A 21,975-nucleotide genomic window follows, 5' to 3' on the forward strand; every position below is an offset into this window, starting at 1 on the left:
TGGGTGTTCAGAGACCCTTATGGGAGACACTCCAATGGCTATTCAGCTCTTATGGGACTGTGAATGGAGACCATTTGGATTTCAGTGTGATTTCCTGAGCTTCTAAGGGTGGTTTATATAGAAATTTCTCCTCATAACCATTGGCATGAACTAAAAGAACAAAAACCTCGGGAAAATGGCGGCTACACAGGCGCCATTTTTTCGAAGACAGCTGACGTCGCTTTAGACATGTCTGTGCCTCTAGCTTGCCTTTCCACCGGCCCCAGTGTGTTAGCCTGGAATAGGCGGGAATGATTTGCGCGTCTCTACTGAGGAAGTGCTGGGTCCACGCTGACAGGAAGTCGTGCAGCTCCTAGAAGTGCGGGAGTTAGGAATCCCTGTAGCGCCTCTATCGTCCCTTGCAGTCAGGTGTCAGAGAGCAGCTAACATCATGGAGACCATGGTGGCTAAATACGTCTCACAGAAGATAAGTAAGACTCGCTGGCGCCCGGTCCCGGCCTCCTCCTTGCAGCAGCCGGATGTGTTCGCAGCGGGGTCCTGGGATAATGAGGCAAGTTGTCATTTCTCTCCAGCCTCTCAGTGAGTACACGCTCAGATACACGGAATAGAGCGATGTGCTGTAGAAACCAGCAATAGAGGTAGACGTTTAGCTGCTTCTATTGTGACCATGTTTAATGACTATAACCTGCTGTCAATGAGTGAGCTGGTTCTGACAAACCCACAGGACTTACGGGACCACTTCTAGAATCGCTGAACTCTCCTTATTGGTTCCCTCCAAGTGTTGTAGTTTTGGATCTTGTAAATCACAGTTTTAAGAACAAGCCATGGAAGTCCCTCTACCATTGAAATTATTGGGAGGCTGTTAAAGTTGTTATCCGGCTGTTAAAAATTACTGAGGGCCGGGCAATCTCCAAATTGCTTTGACAAGTAAAATAGTTCAAAATGTACAACCATATAAAGTGACGCAAGTCAGAATACAAAAAATGGGGCTGAGCCTTAAAGGGGTATTCCTGGAATATGAGCGTCTGATCGAAAAACCCATGATGCTATAAATAAATGAATATAACAAAACTCAATGTCATTAGTTACAAAATGGAGCTTAAATAGTTTGATTTTATGATTCACAAAATTTTATGGCCTCTCTAAAGTAGGAGGAGTTATCACTAAGATTGCCGCCACTGGAAACTACAAGTTACTCGATCCTGTAGTTCTCAGTAACAACTCCTCACTCTTATTTTCTGCCCCCAGAAAATTGATGATTTAACTATGTCTAACTGCTATCATTGCGCATCACCAAAACACTGGCCATACTGTATGCCAGGGGTCACCAAACTTTTTACATAGGGGGCCGTTCACTGTCCCCCTCAGATCGTTGGAGGGCCGGACTAAAGTCTAAAAATAAATAGCGGTACATGTGACCGCATCCATAATACACTGGCACCCTCCTCAATTAATTATTTAATATACCGGTACTGCACCCCCTTGTGAACTATTTTATATATTGGCCCAGTTAATTAATTAATATACTGAGACCCCTCTCCATTAATTATTGAATGCCCCCCCCCCACATTAATTACTAAACTGCCCCTCATAATTATTTCCTATACCCGCACCATTAATTATTTCCTATACCCGCACCATTAATTATTTCCTATACCCGCACCATTAATTATTTCCTATACCCGCACCATTAATTATTTCCTATACCCGCACCATTAATTATTTCCTATACCCGCACCATTAATTATTTCCTATACCCGCACCATTAATTATTTACTATACTGCCCCCACCATTAATTATTTACTATACTGCCCCCACCATTAATTATTTACTATACTGCCCCCACCATTAATTATTTACTATACTGCCCCCACCATTAATTATTTCTTATGCTGCCCCCACCATTAATTATTTCTTATGCTGCCCCCACCATTAATTATTTCTTATGCTGCCCCTCATAACTAACTATTGGCCCCCAGTCGCCCCAATCTTTTTACTGCCCTTTTTAATAAAAAAATAAAAACCCTGTACTCACCTAAGTCTTCTATCTTCTTGCCGTGTCCGGCCAGGAAGGGGTGCGCGGCCGTGCAGCCTAGTTCATGGAGCGATGTGCGTCGGGGTTGTATTCCGGCCACATCGCTCCAGTAATAGTTTCCGGCAGCACCGAGCACTATATGGTGATGGGCAGGAGCTTCCTGTCCGGACGGAGGCTCCTGCCCGGCGCTGGCACGCCAAGTGTCGGGGGCCGGATCGAAACGGTCCGCGGGCCGTAGTTTGGGGAACTCTGCTGTATGCACTGCGACCAAACAGACTACAGACAAACATAGTAAAGATCATATGACCTGCCCAGGCAGAGCAGGACATGTGATGTGGACATGTGACCATCTTCTGTCCTCACTCTTCTCAGAGCAGAGGAAATAACGGACTGATTAAAGAGCCGGTAGCATTTTAATTCTTCATTACAGTGTACGTCACCAGCATTTTTGTGCTAAGAGGAGCAATATTTTAAATAACAACTAATTACATATTAGCTTATATTTTACTGGATCATTTGTATATGAATTATGTCGATTCCTGGAATACCCCTTTAAGCTATAAACTGGCCACGTCCTTAAGGGGTTAAAACCCCTAAAAGAATGCACTGACTGCTTTCTGACAGCTGCAAGCCAACACTGGCCATATCAGAGACATTGGGAACCTTGGCCGTCACTTGTTGGTTGTGAGCTCTGCCTAAGGGGGCTGACGCACAAAGTTCTTGGACCATTTTAACCCCTAGGCGCACCAGGACGTTATAGTACGCCCCCGGGGCTACATGCTAAGCGCACTGGGACGTGCTATAACGTCCTGCTTCTGGCACCAGCTCACGAACGGAGCCGGCACCAGAAGCAGCGGCTGTCAGCTGACAGCCTGCACTAACACCCGCAATCGGGACCGACTCCGATCGCGCTTGTTAACCCCTTACACGCCGCAGTCAAGGGTGTTTTCGCTATGGATTGGATCCCCCCCGCGCCGCTTACTGGGGGATCCGATCCACTTCTGGGCAGCTCCGAGCCCGCTCAAAAGAGCAAATCTTCTCGCAAAAAGATAGGGTCTGTAGGTTTGTTCTTAAGTTGAATTTGTATGTAAGTCGGAACTGTATACTTTATCATTGTAATCCCAGCCAGAACTTTTTTGGTCTCTGTGACAATTGGATTTTAAAAATGTTGGGTTGTCATAAGAACCAGGAGTAACACTAAAGCTTCATTACAGACACCTGTGATAACTGTTATAGCTGATTATTGTAGCCTAGGACTAAAGTACAATAAATTACCAACATCCAGTGGTCCGTTTGTAACTAGGGGTTGTATGTAAGTCGAGTGTTCTTAAGTAGGGGACCGCCTGTAATACCCTATAAAAAAAAATGCTCTAAAAAGTGATTTAAAAAATGTTATGCACTCTTAAATAAGACCACTAAAAAGAACAATCCTTCTCACAAAAAATAAGCCCTTAAACAGATTTGTGAGGCGAAATATAAAAAAGTTATGCATATGAAAGTCAGTGATGCTAAAATTAACAATATTTTTGCCAAATTACTTTTTATTCAGTAAAAACGGGAAAAAAGAATGCACTGACTGCTTTCTGACAGCTGCAAGCCAACACTGGCCATATCAGAGACATTGGGAACCTTGGCCGTCACTTGTTGGTTGTGAGCTCTGCCTAAGGGGGCTGACGCACAAAGTTCTTGGACCATTTTAACCCCTAGGCGCACCAGGACGTTATAGTACGCCCCCGGGGCTACATGCTAAGCGCACTGGGACGTGCTATAACGTCCTGCTTCTGGCACCAGCTCACGAACGGAGCCGGCACCAGAAGCAGCGGCTGTCAGCTGACAGCCTGCACTAACACCCGCAATCGGGACCGACTCCGATCGCGCTTGTTAACCCCTTACACGCCGCAGTCAAGGGTGTTTTCGCTATGGATTGGATCCCCCCCGCGCCGCTTACTGGGGGATCCGATCCACTTCTGGGCAGCTCCGAGCCCGCTCAAAAGAGCAAATCTTCTCGCAAAAAAATAAGCCCCTAACCAGCCGAAAAATAAAGTTATGCATATGAAAAGATGGTGATGCTAAAATCAACAAGATTTTCTCCAAATTAGTTTTTATTCAGTACAATTGAATAAAATACACAAAACCCCCACATATTTGGTATCCCTGCGTCCGTAACAATCTGCATAATAAAACAGAATCGTTATTAGAACCAAAAAGTGAACCCCGTTAAAAAAAAAAAAAAACAAGCTCCAAAAAAAGGATAATTTTCAATTACAAGGCAGTCCCCGGGTTACATACAAGATAGGGTCTGTAGGTTTGTTCTTAAGTTGAATTTGTATGTAAGTCGGAACTGTATACTTTATCATTGTAATCCCAGCCAGAACTTTTTTGGTCTCTGTGACAATTGGATTTTAAAAATGTTGGGTTGTCATAAGAACCAGGAGTAACACTAAAGCTTCATTACAGACACCTGTGATAACTGTTATAGCTGATTATTGTAGCCTAGGACTAAAGTACAATAAATTACCAACATCCAGTGGTCCGTTTGTAACTAGGGGTTGTATGTAAGTCGAGTGTTCTTAAGTAGGGGACCGCCTGTAATACCCTATAAAAAAAAATGCTCTAAAAAGTGATTTAAAAAATGTTATGCACTCTTAAATAAGACCACTAAAAAGAACAATCCTTCTCACAAAAAATAAGCCCTTAAACAGATTTGTGAGGCGAAATATAAAAAAGTTATGCATATGAAAGTCAGTGATGCTAAAATTAACAATATTTTTGCCAAATTACTTTTTATTCAGTAAAAACGGGAAAAAAATAAAAAATCTATATAAATGAGGTCTTTTTGTAATCGTGGCGACCCATAGAATAAAAATAATATACTATTTTTATGGTATGGTTAACGACAAAAAAAAAACTTTCCTAAAAATTGATGATTTTCATTTCCTCCACCAACAAAGAGTTAATAAAATCTCACCAATTAGCTATAGATGCCCCAAAATTACGTACCAGAAAAATGTATCTCATGTGGCAATGTGACATAGCAAATCTGATCTGGATGGCGCCTCCTTCCCTTCTATGCCCGGCCGTGTGCCCATACAGCAGGTTACCACCACATATAGGGTATCCGTGCACTCGGGAGAGATTGGGTAACAAACTTTGTGGAGCCTTTTTCATTTAATCCATTACAAATGTTTAATTTTCCACCCAAAATGAATGTATTGTCAAAAAATATTACAATTTGCAGACCACACCTCCATTTTATTTTAACCCCTATAAAACACCTAAAGGGTTAACAAACTTCTTAAAAGTGGTTTTTCATACGTTGAGGGGTGTAGTTTCCACAATGGAGTAATTTACGAGTCTCACTATTATTTAGGCCTCTGTGTCAATTAGAAGTTGAGCAGGTTCATCTAAATACAGGTTTTGGTGATTTTACAAAAAATGTGAAAAATGATACCTAAATTCTGAGCCTCGTAACATTCTAGTAAAATATGTGGAATCTTAAAAAAACATCCAACATAAAGCAGACATTTGGGAAATGTAAGTTATGAATTTATTTGGGCGCTATGACTACCTACATCAAAAGTAGAGAATTTAGAACGTTGAAAATAAAGAATATTTCCAAATTTTTGCCAAATTTTGTTTTTTTCATAAATAAACGCAAAAGATTTCATCCAAATTTTTAAACTAATTTGAAGTACAATGTGTCACGAGAAAACAATCTCAATCCACTGGATGTCTCATAGCGTTCCAAAGCTATAACCACTTATAGTGACACAGGGCAGATTTGAAAAATGGGGCCGCGTCCTTAAGGCCAAAAGAGGCTGAGTCCCGTAGGGGTTAAACACACTTTTTGTATGTTTACTATGCGTTTTGGCTGGTTTGAATCTGTTTTTCTTCCATTCTGGAAGTGTGAGCAGCTGTGTAATGGATTAAAACCAGCCAAATGCTTACATTTTCAGTGTGTTTATAAACCCTCCAAAACACACCATGTGACAGCACCCTAACCCGGACATGTTGCTTGATGGGCTGCAGAGCAGGCAACCTGGCAACTTTGCGCTCCTAGCAACTAAGCATGGCTATGATTGGCCAGGTGTGTCCACCAGTCCAATTACAGCCATACCTAGTTGCAGTGATGTCGGATCAGGGGAATAAAAGTGCATGAAATCCTTGCATATTTGAATAGTATTTTCTCCATGACACAGTGCGCAGGTAGCCTTAATGGGGTTTTTTTTTCTTTCATTTTGTAGGAAAACAAAGTTTCTCTATGGTCTATTGGAGACTTTGGTTCTATACATATGGAGGAAGAGTACCTTGCTGACCCCAAATTGTTGTGTGACATCAGACATAAAGGAGATGTGATGGACTTGCAGGTATTTCTGTTCTTATAAATGTAGACCACAAAGAGACTTCATGTAGTATGTGCTGCGTTCAATGCGTGGGGAGCCAGCCCCCATCTACCCCACACTTGGTGATATTTTTTCATTGTCTTTGCATATGTCTTATGTATTCATTTTGTGCTATATTTATATTGTAACATTATAGCTTCATCTTCATCTGCTAGGCATTGGTCATTTTTCATTAGATTTAAGGGTAGTTGGGACAGCAACCTTTCTGCTTTATTCTTGCATACGATTACATGGTTGCCTATAGCAACAAGTGCTTATTCTTTTGCACATTATATGTCTTTGCTGCTATATAGAGACCCAGCACTGGATAGTGCTTTTTAATTGTTTTTATTGGTTTGGAATACACAACTGTTCTATGTAAATACTAATAAAGATATCTTATTGTCACTCAGCTTGTGTATAGTACCAGTACCTATAACACGTTCCTTTGTCTCGGTATATATGATGTGCTGCGTTCAACCCACTTCTCTGGAGAAAGAAAAATTGACCTGGCACCAATGATCCTCGGTCACAAAAAGGATTAATTTTTAAGTTTTGGAAAAAAAACATGTATTATAATTTGTCTATTAAAATGTATTAGCCCTTAAAATGTCTTAATAGCACCATATTTTGATTTTGACATCCTGGCATCAAAGATCAAGAAGGTCTCTTAAAGGTCTCTTAAAATGTATAGATCATGATTTTTTTTTTAAAGTTTTTAGATCAAGAGAGAATTGTTACCGCATCCTCAACGGGAAGGGTAACCATCTTTCGTCACCATCAAGGCAATCAGGTAACTTCATCCTATTAAAATTAAAATTAGTCATTAACCACAACAAACGACCTTCATTCAGTCCTCATCATTTTTTTTCATTAAAACTAAAACAAAGGGATTCTAACGGATAAGTTAAAATATTTCTTGGCACAGCAGTTTCCATCCCATTTTGTCAAATAACAAAACTTATCGAAAGATGAGATTAACCCCTTAAGGACGCAGCCTGTTTGCAGGTTAAGGCTCGCAACTTTTTTTGGAAATTTGACCAGTGTCTCTTCCTGTGGTAATAACTTTTCAACGCTTTAAGATATCTCTGTGATTTTGAGATTGTTTTCTCGTGAGACATTGTAGTTTATGTTAGTAGTGTCATTTCAGTGATCCGTTCCTTTTTTGGGGGGTAAAAATTCAAAAATTTAGGAAAAATTTGAAAAAAATGACTATTTTCAAAGTTTCAAATGTTATAATTTTTAGACAAAAAGTGATACCACAAATTTTTTTTGATAGAAACCTTTTGCCATTGGTCTTCTTTTTATATCCATAATTTGTTTTACGTTTCCATTATTTTTATGGATGTGAGAAGGTTTGAAGTTTTAGTAGCAACTTCTCAGATTTTCTTGAAATTTGAAAAATGCGAACTTTTTGGTGATCAATTCAGTTTGGAAGTGCTCTATAAAGGCTTATGTACTATATACCCCCACAAGTAACACCATTTTATGAACCTAACATCTCAACCTATTCAAATCAGCATTTAAGAAGTCTGTTAACCCTTTAATTATTTTTCCGGAAGCATATGAAAATGGAGTGGAAATTTTGAAATTTCAATTTTTGATTTCAATCTTTCCAATTTAGCCCTAAAACGGATACATTCAGAAGGAATTTGAGGTAAATATATATTCCTAATTTCTTGCCCTGCTTCTTCCGAGTACGGCGATACCAGACATGTGGATGTCAGCTGCTGTTTCCCCGCACATCGATGTCCAGAACAGAGTTAGCGATACCGGGAATTTGGAAGGCCAATTTGGCTGCAAATATTTTGTGGTGCCACAGTGTAATTGAAGAGCCCCTGAAGTAAAAGTACAATAGAAAACCCCCCAAAATGTCACCATTTCGGAAACTAGACCCCTCAAAGAATTTATCGGTGGTTGTGGTGAGCATTTTAACCCCCGACACGCTGGTCAAAATTGAATGCAAAGTAAATGGTGCAGAGTAAAAATTGTGTTTTTATCTCAAAAATGTCATTTTAGTGCCTCATATACTGTGCCCAACCCATGCCACTTTAGACAAACACCCCAAAAATCATTCTGCGGGTTGTCCCGAGTACAGCAATACCACACATGTGCCAATAATTTACAGACTGGGCGCACAGAAGGGATGAGAACGGAAGGAGTGAAATTTTGATTTTCCAGCTCCGTTTTCACATGTTTGGATTTGGAGTGCCATGTCATGTTGGCAGGGCCCGTGAGGTGCCAGTGCAATAGAAACCCCCAATAAATGATACCATTACGGAAACTAGACCCCTCAAAGAATTTATCGGTGGTTGTCCTGAGCATTTTAACCCCCGACACGCTGGTCAAAATTAAATGCAAAGTAAATGGTGCAGAGTAAAAATTGCGTTTTTATCTCAAAAATGTCATTTTAGTGCCTCATATACTGTGCCCAACCCGTGCCACTTTAGACAAACACCGCAAAAATCATTCTGCGGGTTGTCCTGAGTACAGCAATACCACACATGTGCCAATAATTCACAGACTGGGCACACAAAAGGGATGCGAACGGAAGGAATGAAATTTAGATTTTCCAGCTCCGTTTTCACATGTTTGGATTTGGAGTGCTATGTCATGTTGGCAGGGCCCGTGAGGTGCCAGTGCAATAGAAACCCCCAATAAATGATACCATTACGGAAACTAGACCCCTCAAAGAATTTATCGGTGGTTGTGGTGAGCATTTTAACCCCCGACACGCTGGTCAAAATTAAATGCAAAGTAAATGGTGCAGAGTAAAAATTGCGTTTTTATCTCAAAAATGTCATTTTAGTGCGTCATATATTGTGCCCAACCCATGCCACTTTAGACAAACACCCCAAAAATCATTCTGTGGGTTGTCCCGAGTACAGCAATACCACACATGTGCCAATAATTTACAGACTGGGCACACGGCAGGGGTCAGGAATAAAGAAGCACAATTTAGGTTTTCAAGCTTCGTTTTCACTAGATTGGTAATGGGGGGTACCCCCGAGGTACCAGTACAATAGAAACCCCCAAGTAGTGAACCTATTTTGGAAAGGGCACCCCTCAAAGAATGTATGTAGGCTTGTATGAGCATTTTAACCCCCAACACGCTGGCCAAAATTGAGTGCAAAGTAAATGGTGCAGAGTAAAAATTGTGTTTTTATCTCAAAAATGTCATTTTAGTGCCTCATGTACTGTGCCCAACCCATGCCACTTTAGACAAACACCCCAAAAATCATTCTGCGGGTTGTCCCGAGTACAGCAATACCACACATGTGCCAATAATTTACAGGCTGGGCACACGGCAGGGGTCAGGAATAAAGAAGCACAATTTAGGTTTTCAAGCTTCGTTTTCACTAGATTGGTAATGGGGGGTACCCCCGAGGTACCAGTACAATAGAAACCCCCAAGTAGTGAACCCATTTTGGAAAGGGCACCCCTCAAAGAATGTATGTAGGTTTGTATGAGCATTTTAACCACTAAGGTGCTGGCTCAAATGTAATACAAAGTGAGTAGTGCAGAGAAACAATTGTATTGCAATTTATCAAATATGCCATTGAAGTGACAAAAGTATTTTGCCCAACTCATGCCACTTTAGACAAACACCCCAAAAATCATTCTGCGGGTTACCCCGGTTAGGGCAATACCCCATAGGAGGCAATAACCTGTAGGATGGAGACACGGCAGGGCTCAAAAGGGAATAACTTGTTGGAGCACAGACATTGTACTTTTTTTTTTCTTTTTGGCATCATGAAAGATTTGTAGATGGCAATAGGGGCCAGTACAGTAGAAACCCCTAAGAACTGACCCTATTTTGGAAACTACACCCCTCCATGAATTAATCTAGGGGTATAGTTAGCATTTTAACCCCACAGGTGGACCCCTGAAAAAGTGCATAATGGATAGTGCATAGTAAAAAATATCCATTATGTCATTTTGTGCCCAGCTGCTGCCACGGGAGACAAACACCCTAAAAATCATGATGCATGTTTTCCCGGGTAAAGCATACGGGACAGTAATCTACAGGCTGGGCACATGGCAGGGCTTAGAAGGGAAGATGCGGCATGCGGCATGATGTATAAGCTGTGCGTCAGGGTAACAACAGGGTACTCTAAAAATCCAGGGATGTATGATAAATTCGGAAGCAATCTTTCATACATAACCCTGGTTTTTCTGGGCATGTCTCACAGTGATGAATGGTGTCCTTCCTAATGCCATTTTTGGAGCACACCCTGCACCTCTTTTGTGACCTTCCCTTGCTGGCTGATTGGGGAACTACTCCTGGAAAGTGCTGCCCTGGTACAATACGTGATGTGGCCTCACTTCCAGATGTGCTAGCACTCTCCCCTTCCTGGTCTCCAAAAAGAAAGTACTTTATTACCACCTCTTGAAATTCCAGGAAAGTTCCCCTCTGGCCGGCATATCGATGCAGCACATAAGCATTATACAATGCCATCTGCATGATGTGCACGGCCAGCTTCTTGTACCACACCCTCGACTTCCGCATGGCATTGTACGGCTGAAGCACCTGGTCAGACAAGTCCACCCCTCCCATGTATTTATTATAATCTAAAATACAGTCTGGCTTGGGGGCTTCTGCACTGGCACCTCGTACTGGGACAGGGGTGGTGGTGTGCTCATGTATTGTGGTTAATACAAGGACCTCTCTCTTGTCCTTGTACTTAACACACAATACAGAGTCGCTGCATAGTGCCCTGCTTTCGTGCCTTTTAAGTTTTTGCCCAAGCAGCGACTTAGGGAGACCTCTCTGATTTCTGCGTACAGTGCCGCATGCCGCAGTATTTCTGGAAGTGAGGCACTTGAACAGGGTGGTGCTGGTGTAGAAATTGTCCAGGTAGATGTGGTAGCCCTGGTCCAGCAGTGGGTGCACTAAATCCCACACTATCTTCCCTGTAACACCCAGGAAGGGGGGGCATTCTGGGGGCACTATAGTGGAGTCCTTCCCTTCATATACCCTGAACTTGTATGTGTACCCTGATGAACTTTCGCACAGCTTATACATCTTCACACCATACCTTGCCCTCTTATTGGGCAGGTACTGGCGGAATTGAAGTCTCCCTTTGAATTGTACCAGGGACTCGTCTATGCTCACATGTTTGGCGGGAGTATATGCCTGGGCAAACTTGGCACTAAAATGATCTAATATGGGCCTGACCTTAAATAACCGATCATAACTGGGGTCACCTCTGGGTGGGCACTGTGTGTTGTCAGTGTAGTGCAAAAACTTATGGATGGCTTCAAAGCGCATCCTGCTCATTGCCATGCGGAACATGGGGGTGTGGTACAGTATATCTGTGCTCCAGTAGTCCCTGATTGAAGGCTTCTTTACTATCCCCATAAGGAGTATTATGCCCCAATACTTGTGCATCTCTGCTGCAGTGACAGGGGTCCACCTGTAGGGTTGTGCATAAAAGGACGTGGGGTTTTGGGCAATATGTTGTGCAGCGTAGAGATTTGTCTGAAATATAATAATATTCAGCAGCGCCTCATCAAAAAAAAACTTAAAAAAGTCCACAGCTCTGAGCCCTGTCGTGTCAAAGTTAATTCCAGGATGGCCCGTAAAGTCAGGGACCTGAGGGGTATAATTATCTGGGGCTACCCATGTGGGGTCAGTGGAAGCCCCAGACGCTTCTCCTGCAGAAGTCCCAGGCACCTCTCCTGCAGAAGTCCCAGGCACCTCTCCTGCAGAAGTCCCAGGCACCTCTCCTGCAGAAGTCCCAGGCACCTCTCCTGCAGAAGTCCCAGGCACCTCTCCTGCAGAAGTCCCAGGCACCTCTCCTGCAGAAGTCCCAGGCACCTCTCCTGCAGAAGTCCCAGGCACCTCTCCTGCAGAAGTCCCAGGCACCTCTCCTGCAGAAGTCCCAGGCACCTCTCCTGCAGAAGTCCCAGGCACCTCTCCTGCAGAAGTCCCAGGCACCTCTCCTGCAGAAGTCCCAGGCACCTCTCCTGCAGAAGTCCCAGGCACCTCTCCTGCAGAAGTCCCAGGCACCTCTCCTGCAGAAGTCCCAGGCACCTCTCCTGCAGAAGTCCCAGGCACCTCTCCTGCAGAAGTCCCAGGCACCTCTCCTGCAGAAGTCCCAGGCACCTCTCCTGCAGAAGTCCCAGGCACCTCTCCTGCAGAAGTCCCAGGCACCTCTCCTGCAGAAGTCCCAGGCACCTCTCCTGCAGAAGTCCCAGGCACCTCTCCTGCAGAAGTCCCAGGCACCTCTCCTGCAGAAGTCCCAGGCACCTCTCCTGCAGAAGTCCCAGGCACCTCTCCTGCAGAAGTCCCAGGCACCTCTCCTGCAGAAGTCCCAGGCACCTCTCCTGCAGAAGTCCCAGGCACCTCTCCTGCAGAAGTCCCAGGCACCTCTCCTGCAGAAGTCCCAGGCACCTCTCCTGCAGAAGTCCCAGGCACCTCTCCTGCAGAAGTCCCAGGCACCTCTCCTGCAGAAGTCCCAGGCACCTCTCCTGCAGAAGTCCCAGGCACCTCTCCTGCAGAAGTCCCAGGCACCTCTCCTGCAGAAGTCCCAGGCACCTCTCCTGCAGAAGTCCCAGGCACCTCTCCTGCAGAAGTCCCAGGCACCTCTCCTGCAGAAGTCCCAGGCACCTCTCCTGCAGAAGTCCCAGGCACCTCTCCTGCAGAAGTCCCAGGCACCTCTCCTGCAGAAGTCCCAGGCACCTCTCCTGCAGAAGTCCCAGGCACCTCTCCTGCAGAAGTCCCAGGCACCTCTCCTGCAGAAGTCCCAGGCACCTCTCCTGCAGAAGTCCCAGGCACCTCTCCTGCAGAAGTCCCAGGCACCTCTCCTGCAGAAGTCCCAGGCACCTCTCCTGCAGAAGTCCCAGGCACCTCTCCTGCAGAAGTCCCAGGCACCTCTCCTGCAGAAGTCCCAGGCACCTCTCCTGCAGAAGTCCCAGGCACCTCTCCTGCAGAAGTCCCAGGCACCTCTCCTGCAGAAGTCCCAGGCACCTCTCCTGCAGAAGTCCCAGGCACCTCTCCTGCAGAAGTCCCAGGCACCTCTCCTGCAGAAGTCCCAGGCACCTCTCCTGCAGAAGTCCCAGGCACCTCTCCTGCAGAAGTCCCAGGCACCTCTCCTGCAGAAGTCCCAGGCACCTCTCCTGCAGAAGTCCCAGGCACCTCTCCTGCAGAAGTCCCAGGCACCTCTCCTGCAGAAGTCCCAGGCACCTCTCCTGCAGAAGTCCCAGGCACCTCTCCTGCAGAAGTCCCAGGCACCTCTCCTGCAGAAGTCCCAGGCACCTCTCCTGCAGAAGTCCCAGGCACCTCTCCTGCAGAAGTCCCAGGCACCTCTCCTGCAGAAGTCCCAGGCACCTCTCCTGCAGAAGTCCCAGGCACCTCTCCTGCAGAAGTCCCAGGCACCTCTCCTGCAGAAGTCCCAGGCACCTCTCCTGCAGAAGTCCCAGGCACCTCTCCTGCAGAAGTCCCAGGCACCTCTCCTGCAGAAGTCCCAGGCACCTCTCCTGCAGAAGTCCCAGGCACCTCTCCTGCAGAAGTCCCAGGCACCTCTCCTGCAGAAGTCCCAGGCACCTCTCCTGCAGAAGTCCCAGGCACCTCTCCTGCAGAAGTCCCAGGCACCTCTCCTGCAGAAGTCCCAGGCACCTCTCCTGCAGAAGTCCCAGGCACCTCTCCTGCAGAAGTCCCAGGCACCTCTCCTGCAGAAGTCCCAGGCACCTCTCCTGCAGAAGTCCCAGGCACCTCTCCTGCAGAAGTCCCAGGCACCTCTCCTGCAGAAGTCCCAGGCACCTCTCCTGCAGAAGTCCCAGGCACCTCTCCTGCAGAAGTCCCAGGCACCTCTCCTGCAGAAGTCCCAGGCACCTCTCCTGCAGAAGTCCCAGGCACCTCTCCTGCAGAAGTCCCAGGCACCCTACGGCGCCTTCTTGGGGGTCCTTCCAGGTCACTAGAAGATGAGCAGGAGGATGATGATAAGTAAAAGGGACCATCATCCCCACTAGCTGACTCGGTGTCAGAGGCAAGCATGTTATATGCCTCCAACACGGTGTACGTCTTCTGAGACATTGCACACAAAAAAAATAGAGAACTAGAAAAATTAGATAATGTGCACCAAACTACACGGATAAACCGTCTAGCAGGCACACAAAAAAAAAAAATATAATGCACACCAAACTACACGGACAAGCCGCACAGATGGCACACACAAAAAATAATGTGCACTAAACTACACGGACAAGCCGCACAGATGGCACACAAAAAAAAAAAGAGAATGCACACCAAACCACACGGACAAGCCGCACAGATGGCACACAAAAAATAATGCGCACTAAACTACACGGACAAGCCGCACAGATAGCACACAAAAAAAATAATGTGCACTAAACTACACGGACAAGCCGCACAGATGGCACACAAAAAATAATGTGCACTAAACTACACGGACAAGCCGCACAGATAGCACACAAAAAAAAAAAGAGAATGCACACCAAACCACACGGACCAGCCGCACAGATGGCACACAAAAAATAATGCGCACTAAACTACACGGACAAGCCGCACAGATGGCACACAAAAAAAAAAAGAGAATGCACACCAAACCACACGGACAAGCCGCACAGATGGCACACAAAAAATAATGCGCACTAAACTACACGGACAAGCCGCACAGATAGCACACAAAAAAAATAATGTGCACTAAACTACACGGACAAGCCGCACAGATAGCACACAAAAAAAAAAAGAGAATGCACACCAAACCACACGGACAAGCCGCACAGATGGCACACAAAAAATAATGTGCACTAAACTACACGGACAAGCCGCACAGATAGCACACAAAAAAAAAAAGAGAATGCACACCAAACCACACGGACCAGCCGCACAGATGGCACACAAAAAATAATGCGCACTAAACTACACGGACAAGCCGCACAGATAGCACACAAAAAAAAAGAGAATGCACACCAAACCACACGGACCAGCTGCACAGATGGCACACACAAAAAGTAGCTACGTACGGGTACACCTACGGCGCTCTGGAAAAAAATATTACCAGGCACCGAAAAAAAACCTATGTGCACCGCGCAAAAAGGCGCTACAAATGCACCTAGCTTGCCCTAAGACAAACTAACTACCGCTAAGACTGCTAAAGATTCTGTGCAGCGCTATTCACACGGCGCACTGAAAAGTGCGTCCAGTGCAGAACAACGCTAACACAGCGCACTGAAAAGTGCGTTTGGGTTCAGAAGGGACAGACAGGGAAAAACGGAAGACACGTGGGATCACACAAGGCGATCACACAGGGAACACACAGGACACAGGAAAAAACAGATAGGATGGGAATTTGTAGGGAACAATAGGGATCAGATAAGGATCAGAACACTATTTATAGTGTAAAAGTGTATTTTGGTGCACACAGTAACGCTCTTTCCTCTCTCCAGCGATACCAAACCAAAATGGTGCCGCTGGAGGAAGAGGAAAGGGCTAAAAGCACGTTTTTCAGCCCAAAATCGCTGTAATTGGCCAGTCAGGTTTGACTGGCCAATCACGGCGATCGGCGGGCGGGACCGATTTGATTGGTCGGGTGACGGAGACAGGAACTCCTCCTGCCTCTGTCACCCAATTCTCGTCCCGATGTCACCACGTCGCGAGACGTGGTGACAATTCTAAAATCCTATGCGCTCGCGCCGTAGCTGTACTGCGCTAATCGTCGGAAGCTGCGCAGTACAGCTACGGCGCGGAGCGCTAAGGTGTTAATGGACATTTTAACAGGGCCATAATCCCCATTCACATCTGTAGGTCTTCAGTTCTTTGTATCCGTTATTGTGAACCAAAAACAGGAGTGGTCAAACTCACGAAACAGTTGCCAGTCTTTTTATTATGTCTGTGTAGTCGCTAGAAACAATGGCACCTGTTCTGTATGTTCAACCTCTCCTGGTTTTGGCTCAAAATAACTGATGCAAATAACTGTTGACATAATGTTGACTACCTCAGTCAGGACTTGGCTTATACCCAGTATTATGCTGTATGCTGAGCTGCTCTGTACACTTGGTTGATGATTCGCTATGCGGTGTATGTAATATATCATTTTGGTGGACTTCTTGCTATTTAGCTGTGTATATAAACTTTTTTTTTTTTTTTTTTTTTAAAGACTCTATCGGAAAAGCAGAAGTGGGAACATGCTCATCGATCTAATGGCACAGGAGCTCCCTGCACTGGTGTAGTGTGCAACAATCCAGAAATTGTCTCTGTTGGTGAAGATGGTCGTATAAATCTTTTTAGAGCTGACAGCAAAGAAATAGTGAGGACAATTGGTATGAATAGCTAACTTTCAGTTAAGGGTCTGCGGGGATCTCAGCACTGTGGATTGGGCCTAACTTTGGTTTGTGGAAAAACCCCTTTAAGTTATAAAATATGAACATGTGAGGGCTTTTTTTTGTGTGTGTGATAAGATGTTTTTTTCAATGATACTACTTTAGGGTAGCTATACCGTATTGATGAACATTTATTAACTTTTTTTTTGTGGGGGTACAGAGTTGTAAAAACATCAGTTCTGTAATTGTTTTTTTTTATTTTGACTCGCCAACTTCAAAGAGGTATAACACTATTTTATTTTTCTCTCAATGGGGCTGGTGAGGTCTCTTTTTTTTTTTTTTTTTTTTTGCAGGACATGTTCTTTGCACCAGTAACATTTTTGAGTAGTTAAGTTTTTATCACCACCAGGATAAAGGATTGTGAACAAAACACTGACATACTGGTGTGTGCCCCCTCTGTCAGGAGCTGCTCTTCTTTAAGCTTCTTATGCCCTAGTTTTTAAGGAAGAAAAGCTTTAAAAATTATGGAAATAAGCCTGAGGGGCTCCAGGCTCCATTAACACCTATGGCTCGTTTTCATAATTTTAAGGGGGCACACACAAGTTTGTAAATTTCACTTTATCTGGAACGATAAGTACAATTTATCATCTGATCACTTGTTCATTATACTTTGATGGATATCATATTTCTCTCCAGACCCCATCTTGTTCATGGTCATCCATCTCCTGAATTCAGACACCATTTTGTGTAATCTTACTAGAGGTCGTTCTTGTCCTTGACTATCTTTCTGTGCAGCTCCTGCCTGAAGTTCATGTTTTGACCAGTGGGGATCATTCATAGTACATTTAATGATAAATCCTGTTACCTTGAGAACATTGCTTTTTATAAGAAATGATACTCAAAGTTCAACAACCTTATTTTTGGAAAAGTAGCCTTAGGGGAGTTTCTGGGAGTTGCTCAAAGTATATTCAAACTAACCTATAGCATATCAGTATCCTATCACCTTTTCACGCCCTATGCAAAGCATTTTGTGTTTTCAATAAACATGGCTATGCACCCTGAATAAAGTGTGAGTGCAGTTTATGACCTGTACGTGTCTGTTATACTCAGTCATCCATGGCAGCCATTTTGTTTTCCCTTATAACAACTAATTTGGAAATCGCCTCACAAGTGAAGAAGGGTTGTTAGAGCCCTGGATAAATATCTCTAACCGTACCCTTGTAATACTTATGTATTGCAGAATATTTTAGCTGTCAGCCTATGGAAATAGTGTAACGTGTTTCCAGGCATGTAAAATCACAAAAGATGTGCCATAACCCAAAAATAAATATCAAAATTACTTTATTTATTTAAAAACAACAAAGACCAGACAAACAATATAAAAACAATTAAAAAGTGTAGAAACTACACTAGAAACTCGATGTGGTGAGTAGGATATGCTCACCGACAACCATCCCTGGTTGCACTAGTCAGAAGGGTTACTGCTCAAATACACACAGAATAGGGGCAAGAGTAAACATCCCTAGTTCATATGATACAATAAAATGCATGTAAACAAACAATGATATTAGAATCAGTTTAGTGAATACAAGTACAGGCAATATATCCTCGGCATAGCCAGGGCATGATAACCTCAATGACCGTCCTAAATTCAAAACCTGAAATCAGCATGACTGTACAAAAGAGAGCAAAGAAACCCATGCAATCAGGCAATGTGCGTTTCCAGGCACTTACTGAAGGCAGCCCCAGGGGTCCTGAATCAGACCCCAGGGCTGCCACAGCAATGACCAGCACCCCAAAACTGGCTCTGGCGGGCTGGTAGTTCACTGGGGCAGAACTCTCCAAATGCTGCAGTGGCATTTAACAGGTTAACACCTGCGATTGGAGGTGATAGTTACAGCTGACACCCTGTGATTCCTAATGCAGGTTCAGCTCCAGTAATGTGCTGAAACTGCATAAGCTCTGTGACATGTAATTACTGTATTGAGCAATTAGTTGTGGCTGATTAGATATTTGCTCAGTTGTCTCCCCTGCAGTAGCTTTATAGGTTTGTGTGCTTTAGAGCAGGGCTCGGAAGATCCTGAGTCAGGAACCACAGCTTAGTTGTGAGCTCCAATTGTTGGGCTATGTGCTAGTTGAGTGTGTCTAGTCAGTTTAGGCTTTGCCCATATTCTACTCTGCCCCTCATACACTGTAAGTACGTGTTACATCACTCAATATGGCTAAGGCCAAGAACTTCCCAAAATGCATACAATCGGTGTATATATATTGTTAAAATGTTCTAAATAAATGCTCAGATTTTTACAGAAGCTTTGTGCTGAATTTCTTAAAATGCATTATATATTATGCATATATTATGCATATATATATTATGCATATATTATTGTAATTTCTGAACTAATTATTTCATAATGTTTCTTTCCGCCAGACGATGCTGATAGTAGCACCATCCATGCAGTGATCTTCTTGCGCACTACAGAAATCTTAACTGTTAATTCAATTGGGCAGTTGAAGATGTGGGACCTAAGGCAACAAGGCAACGATCCTACACACATATTTTCTATGTAAGTTTTTAAAGATAAGCAAGTAACAGCGACGCCCATAACAGATATGTATAAAGGATAGATTACAAGCTGGAGCCTGCACTCATAGCTTTGGTAAAATATTTTATGGTTCCTTCATTCTTTGTGTCTGGATTGTGACTATGGCCTTATGAATGTAAAATAATAAAATGATTTTACCATAAATATAAGTATGGGTTTCACCTGGGGCTGGCTTTGTTGTACCTGTATTTTACTTTTTACACCCTTTAGATAATTGCACCATGATGTTTTCTATTCATTTGCAAGGGCCAATGAGCGTGTGCCACTCCACTGCTTAGACAGACATCCAAGTCAGCAGCATGTTGTAGCTACTGGTGGCCAGGATGGCATGCTCTGCATTTGGGATGTTAGACAAAGCCGTACACCAATATCTCTCCTTACTGCCCATGATGCAGAGAGTAAGTCACCACCGTTATATCTGCATTACCCTCCCTGAATGGGAAAACAACCCATAATATATATTTGTTTTTTGTATATATAGTGTGGGAGGTCCATTTTCACCCTTCAAAACCTGATCATTTATTCACATGCTCAGAGGATGGGTCTTTGTGGCATTGGGATGCATCAACTGAAGTTATGGAAAGGCCTTCGTTTCTTCTGGGTGCGTATCCATCAAACAAATGAGTTGTGTTAGTAATAAAAAATATATATATCAATTATCCAGAGCTAAGTAGAGGACACAATAATGCTGTTATTGGCTCACTAATAATATGAAGTCTGAGATCTCCACCAATTTTCTAAAACTGTTTTGTGTCACTTTGCTTATTATTTGCCTTTATTTGACTTTGCCTGTTCGAAGAAAGTGGACAAGAACTATATGGCGTCTATTCCCATGTACTGTAGCATTTACTGATCACTTGTCTTGATGCACCATTTCTAGTTCTTCTCATTATTTGTTCTTATTTCACAGGGGGAAGAGGAAATGTAAGCTTGTCCCGTAGCGCGGTGGGTCAATCCTTCAGCCAATCATTGATGACTGCTTGGCTAAACAGTGATCCCACCAAAGGACACCTAGAAATTAATGATCTGTTACCCAGCAGCACCCTATCTGTAAACAGCCTGGATGTTTTAGGAGAATACCTTGTCTGTGGTACAGATGCAGAGTCAATCTATGTTCTCAAACGACCACTTGCATAAGCAACTATTGATGGACTGCTTAGAAGGACAGTTAAAACTCTTAGTCTGAACAACCATAGTTCAATGTTTAAATTCTTTTCATTTTTATACCAAAACAAAAATTGCCTAATGTTAAAAAATTTTACTTTTGATGTTGATTCTTCCCTGTGGAAATAACAGAAGTGCATTGTTATTTTGAAACCTTCCGTACAAGAGTTTTGTCAATACCAACCTCATAAATATTTGTTTTCCACTGCGCGTCTCCCGTGATAGCCCCACTTGGAGGGAGCTCCTATACCAGGTAGCGACAGGAGCTCAAGAGAGGTTAAATTTCCTTCCATAGCAACCCTTTACCAGTAATACCAGTTCCTACAAAGCGTAAGTTGAGAGAGGGGTCTCTCTCCTCCAGATGGGGGGTACTTCCTTCTGTCCTTCTGGCAGTACTGGGGGCCAATGCAGGAAATTGTAGGTGGGACACAGAGGGTTCAGCAGTTTTGGATCCCCTAGGGTTGCCTCTCAATGGTCATTTCCGGCGGGTTCCATGCCCTCCTGGTCTCCGGATCCATGCACAAACCTGGACAGGAAACTGTATTGCGCCTCAACCTCAAGTGGTCTGCAAACGCTTCAAATCGGAAATTTTGGGACCTAAAGGAAGAGTTGAAGCTAGAAGATGCTGTGGTAATTGTACCTACTACATATAAGCAGGGAATCCTGAGCTGCTCTCTACAGCAAGCCTCCACTGTTGCTTTTCATGACAAGCTTACAGACTTCCTTCCTTCTGGCAAGCAACAGTGTGATGAGAATAAAGCTGCAGGCGGATAAGGTTTTTATCTAGGGGAGGGAGGCACATCAGATCTGACAGTTTATGTAATGGCTAAGATGTAGAAGACCTATATACATATCGTGGAACTCCTCAGCTTTAGTCAGTCTCATAGCACAGACGAATCATAATGTATCTATTTGGAGAGTTCCTGCCCACACTCTGGAATATTACACTGACCAGGCTTGATGGTTTGATGGGAGCTTAAAAATTGTAAGATGTTAAAAATGATCTTTCTTATGTAGACATCACTAGGGGACTGAAATTTTGAAAATGTTTTTTCATGGACATCCCTCTTAAACCGATTCATGCTCTGAATCTGATATATCGGACGCAGAGTTGAAGCCGGCTCAACTCAAGATCAGAGCTGGGCCTTCATCGGGATACACGTGGGCGCAGGCTGTAACACCCACAGTCGGAGGGTGCACCAATTGCGGATGTTTGACCTGTTAAATGCCATGGTCTGCGTGACCGCGGCATTTAAACTGCCTGTAAGGGGTGTCTACCTTTGCAGAGTCTTGGGGTCGTTCCTGTGACAGCCCTGAGGTCAGGACTCCAGGGCTGACGTCTGTGACGTCACCTTAAAGGCACAGTATCAGCCTATGTATGTGTATAGGCTGACACAGCTAATACCCTGCAATACACAAGTATGAACATATGTACTCCAGAATGATACTGTTGCAAAGTACATCATGTCCCACTAAAAACAAGCCATCAATCAGCTCCATAGC

The 21,975-nt window shown here is 44.1% G+C and overlaps 1 protein-coding gene across 1 annotated transcript; it reads left to right on the plus strand.

Moving 5' to 3' along the window:
• Window positions 1-251: 251 nt before the first annotated feature.
• Window positions 252-20,625, plus strand: NUP43 (nucleoporin 43). The gene is made up of 8 exons (XM_072141315.1): window positions 252-550; window positions 6,281-6,403; window positions 7,134-7,211; window positions 16,543-16,705; window positions 19,134-19,269; window positions 19,555-19,706; window positions 19,790-19,909; window positions 20,219-20,625. The coding sequence occupies exons 1-8, from the start codon at window positions 431-433 to the stop codon at window positions 20,443-20,445; spliced, it is 1,119 nt and encodes a 372-aa protein (XP_071997416.1). The 5' UTR covers window positions 252-430; the 3' UTR covers window positions 20,446-20,625.
• Window positions 20,626-21,975: the final 1,350 nt, after the last annotated feature.

The sequence above is a fragment of the Engystomops pustulosus genome, chromosome 3 (genome assembly GCF_040894005.1).
Source record: "Engystomops pustulosus chromosome 3, aEngPut4.maternal, whole genome shotgun sequence".
Lineage (NCBI taxonomy): Eukaryota > Metazoa > Chordata > Amphibia > Anura > Leptodactylidae > Engystomops > Engystomops pustulosus.

What these genes read in the sequence shown, in the direction of transcription:
- NUP43 (XM_072141315.1), top strand. Translation starts at nt 431, where the DNA reads ATGGAGACCATGGTGGCTAAATACGTCTCACAGAAGATAAGTAAGACT. An exon ending in GAGATGTGATGGACTTGCAG is followed by an intron (nt 6,404 to 7,133) that starts GTATTTCTGTTC and finishes TTTTTTTTAAAG; the next exon opens with TTTTTAGATCAAGAGAGAAT. An exon ending in GTCACCATCAAGGCAATCAG is followed by an intron (nt 7,212 to 16,542) that starts GTAACTTCATCC and finishes TTTTTTTTAAAG; the next exon opens with ACTCTATCGGAAAAGCAGAA.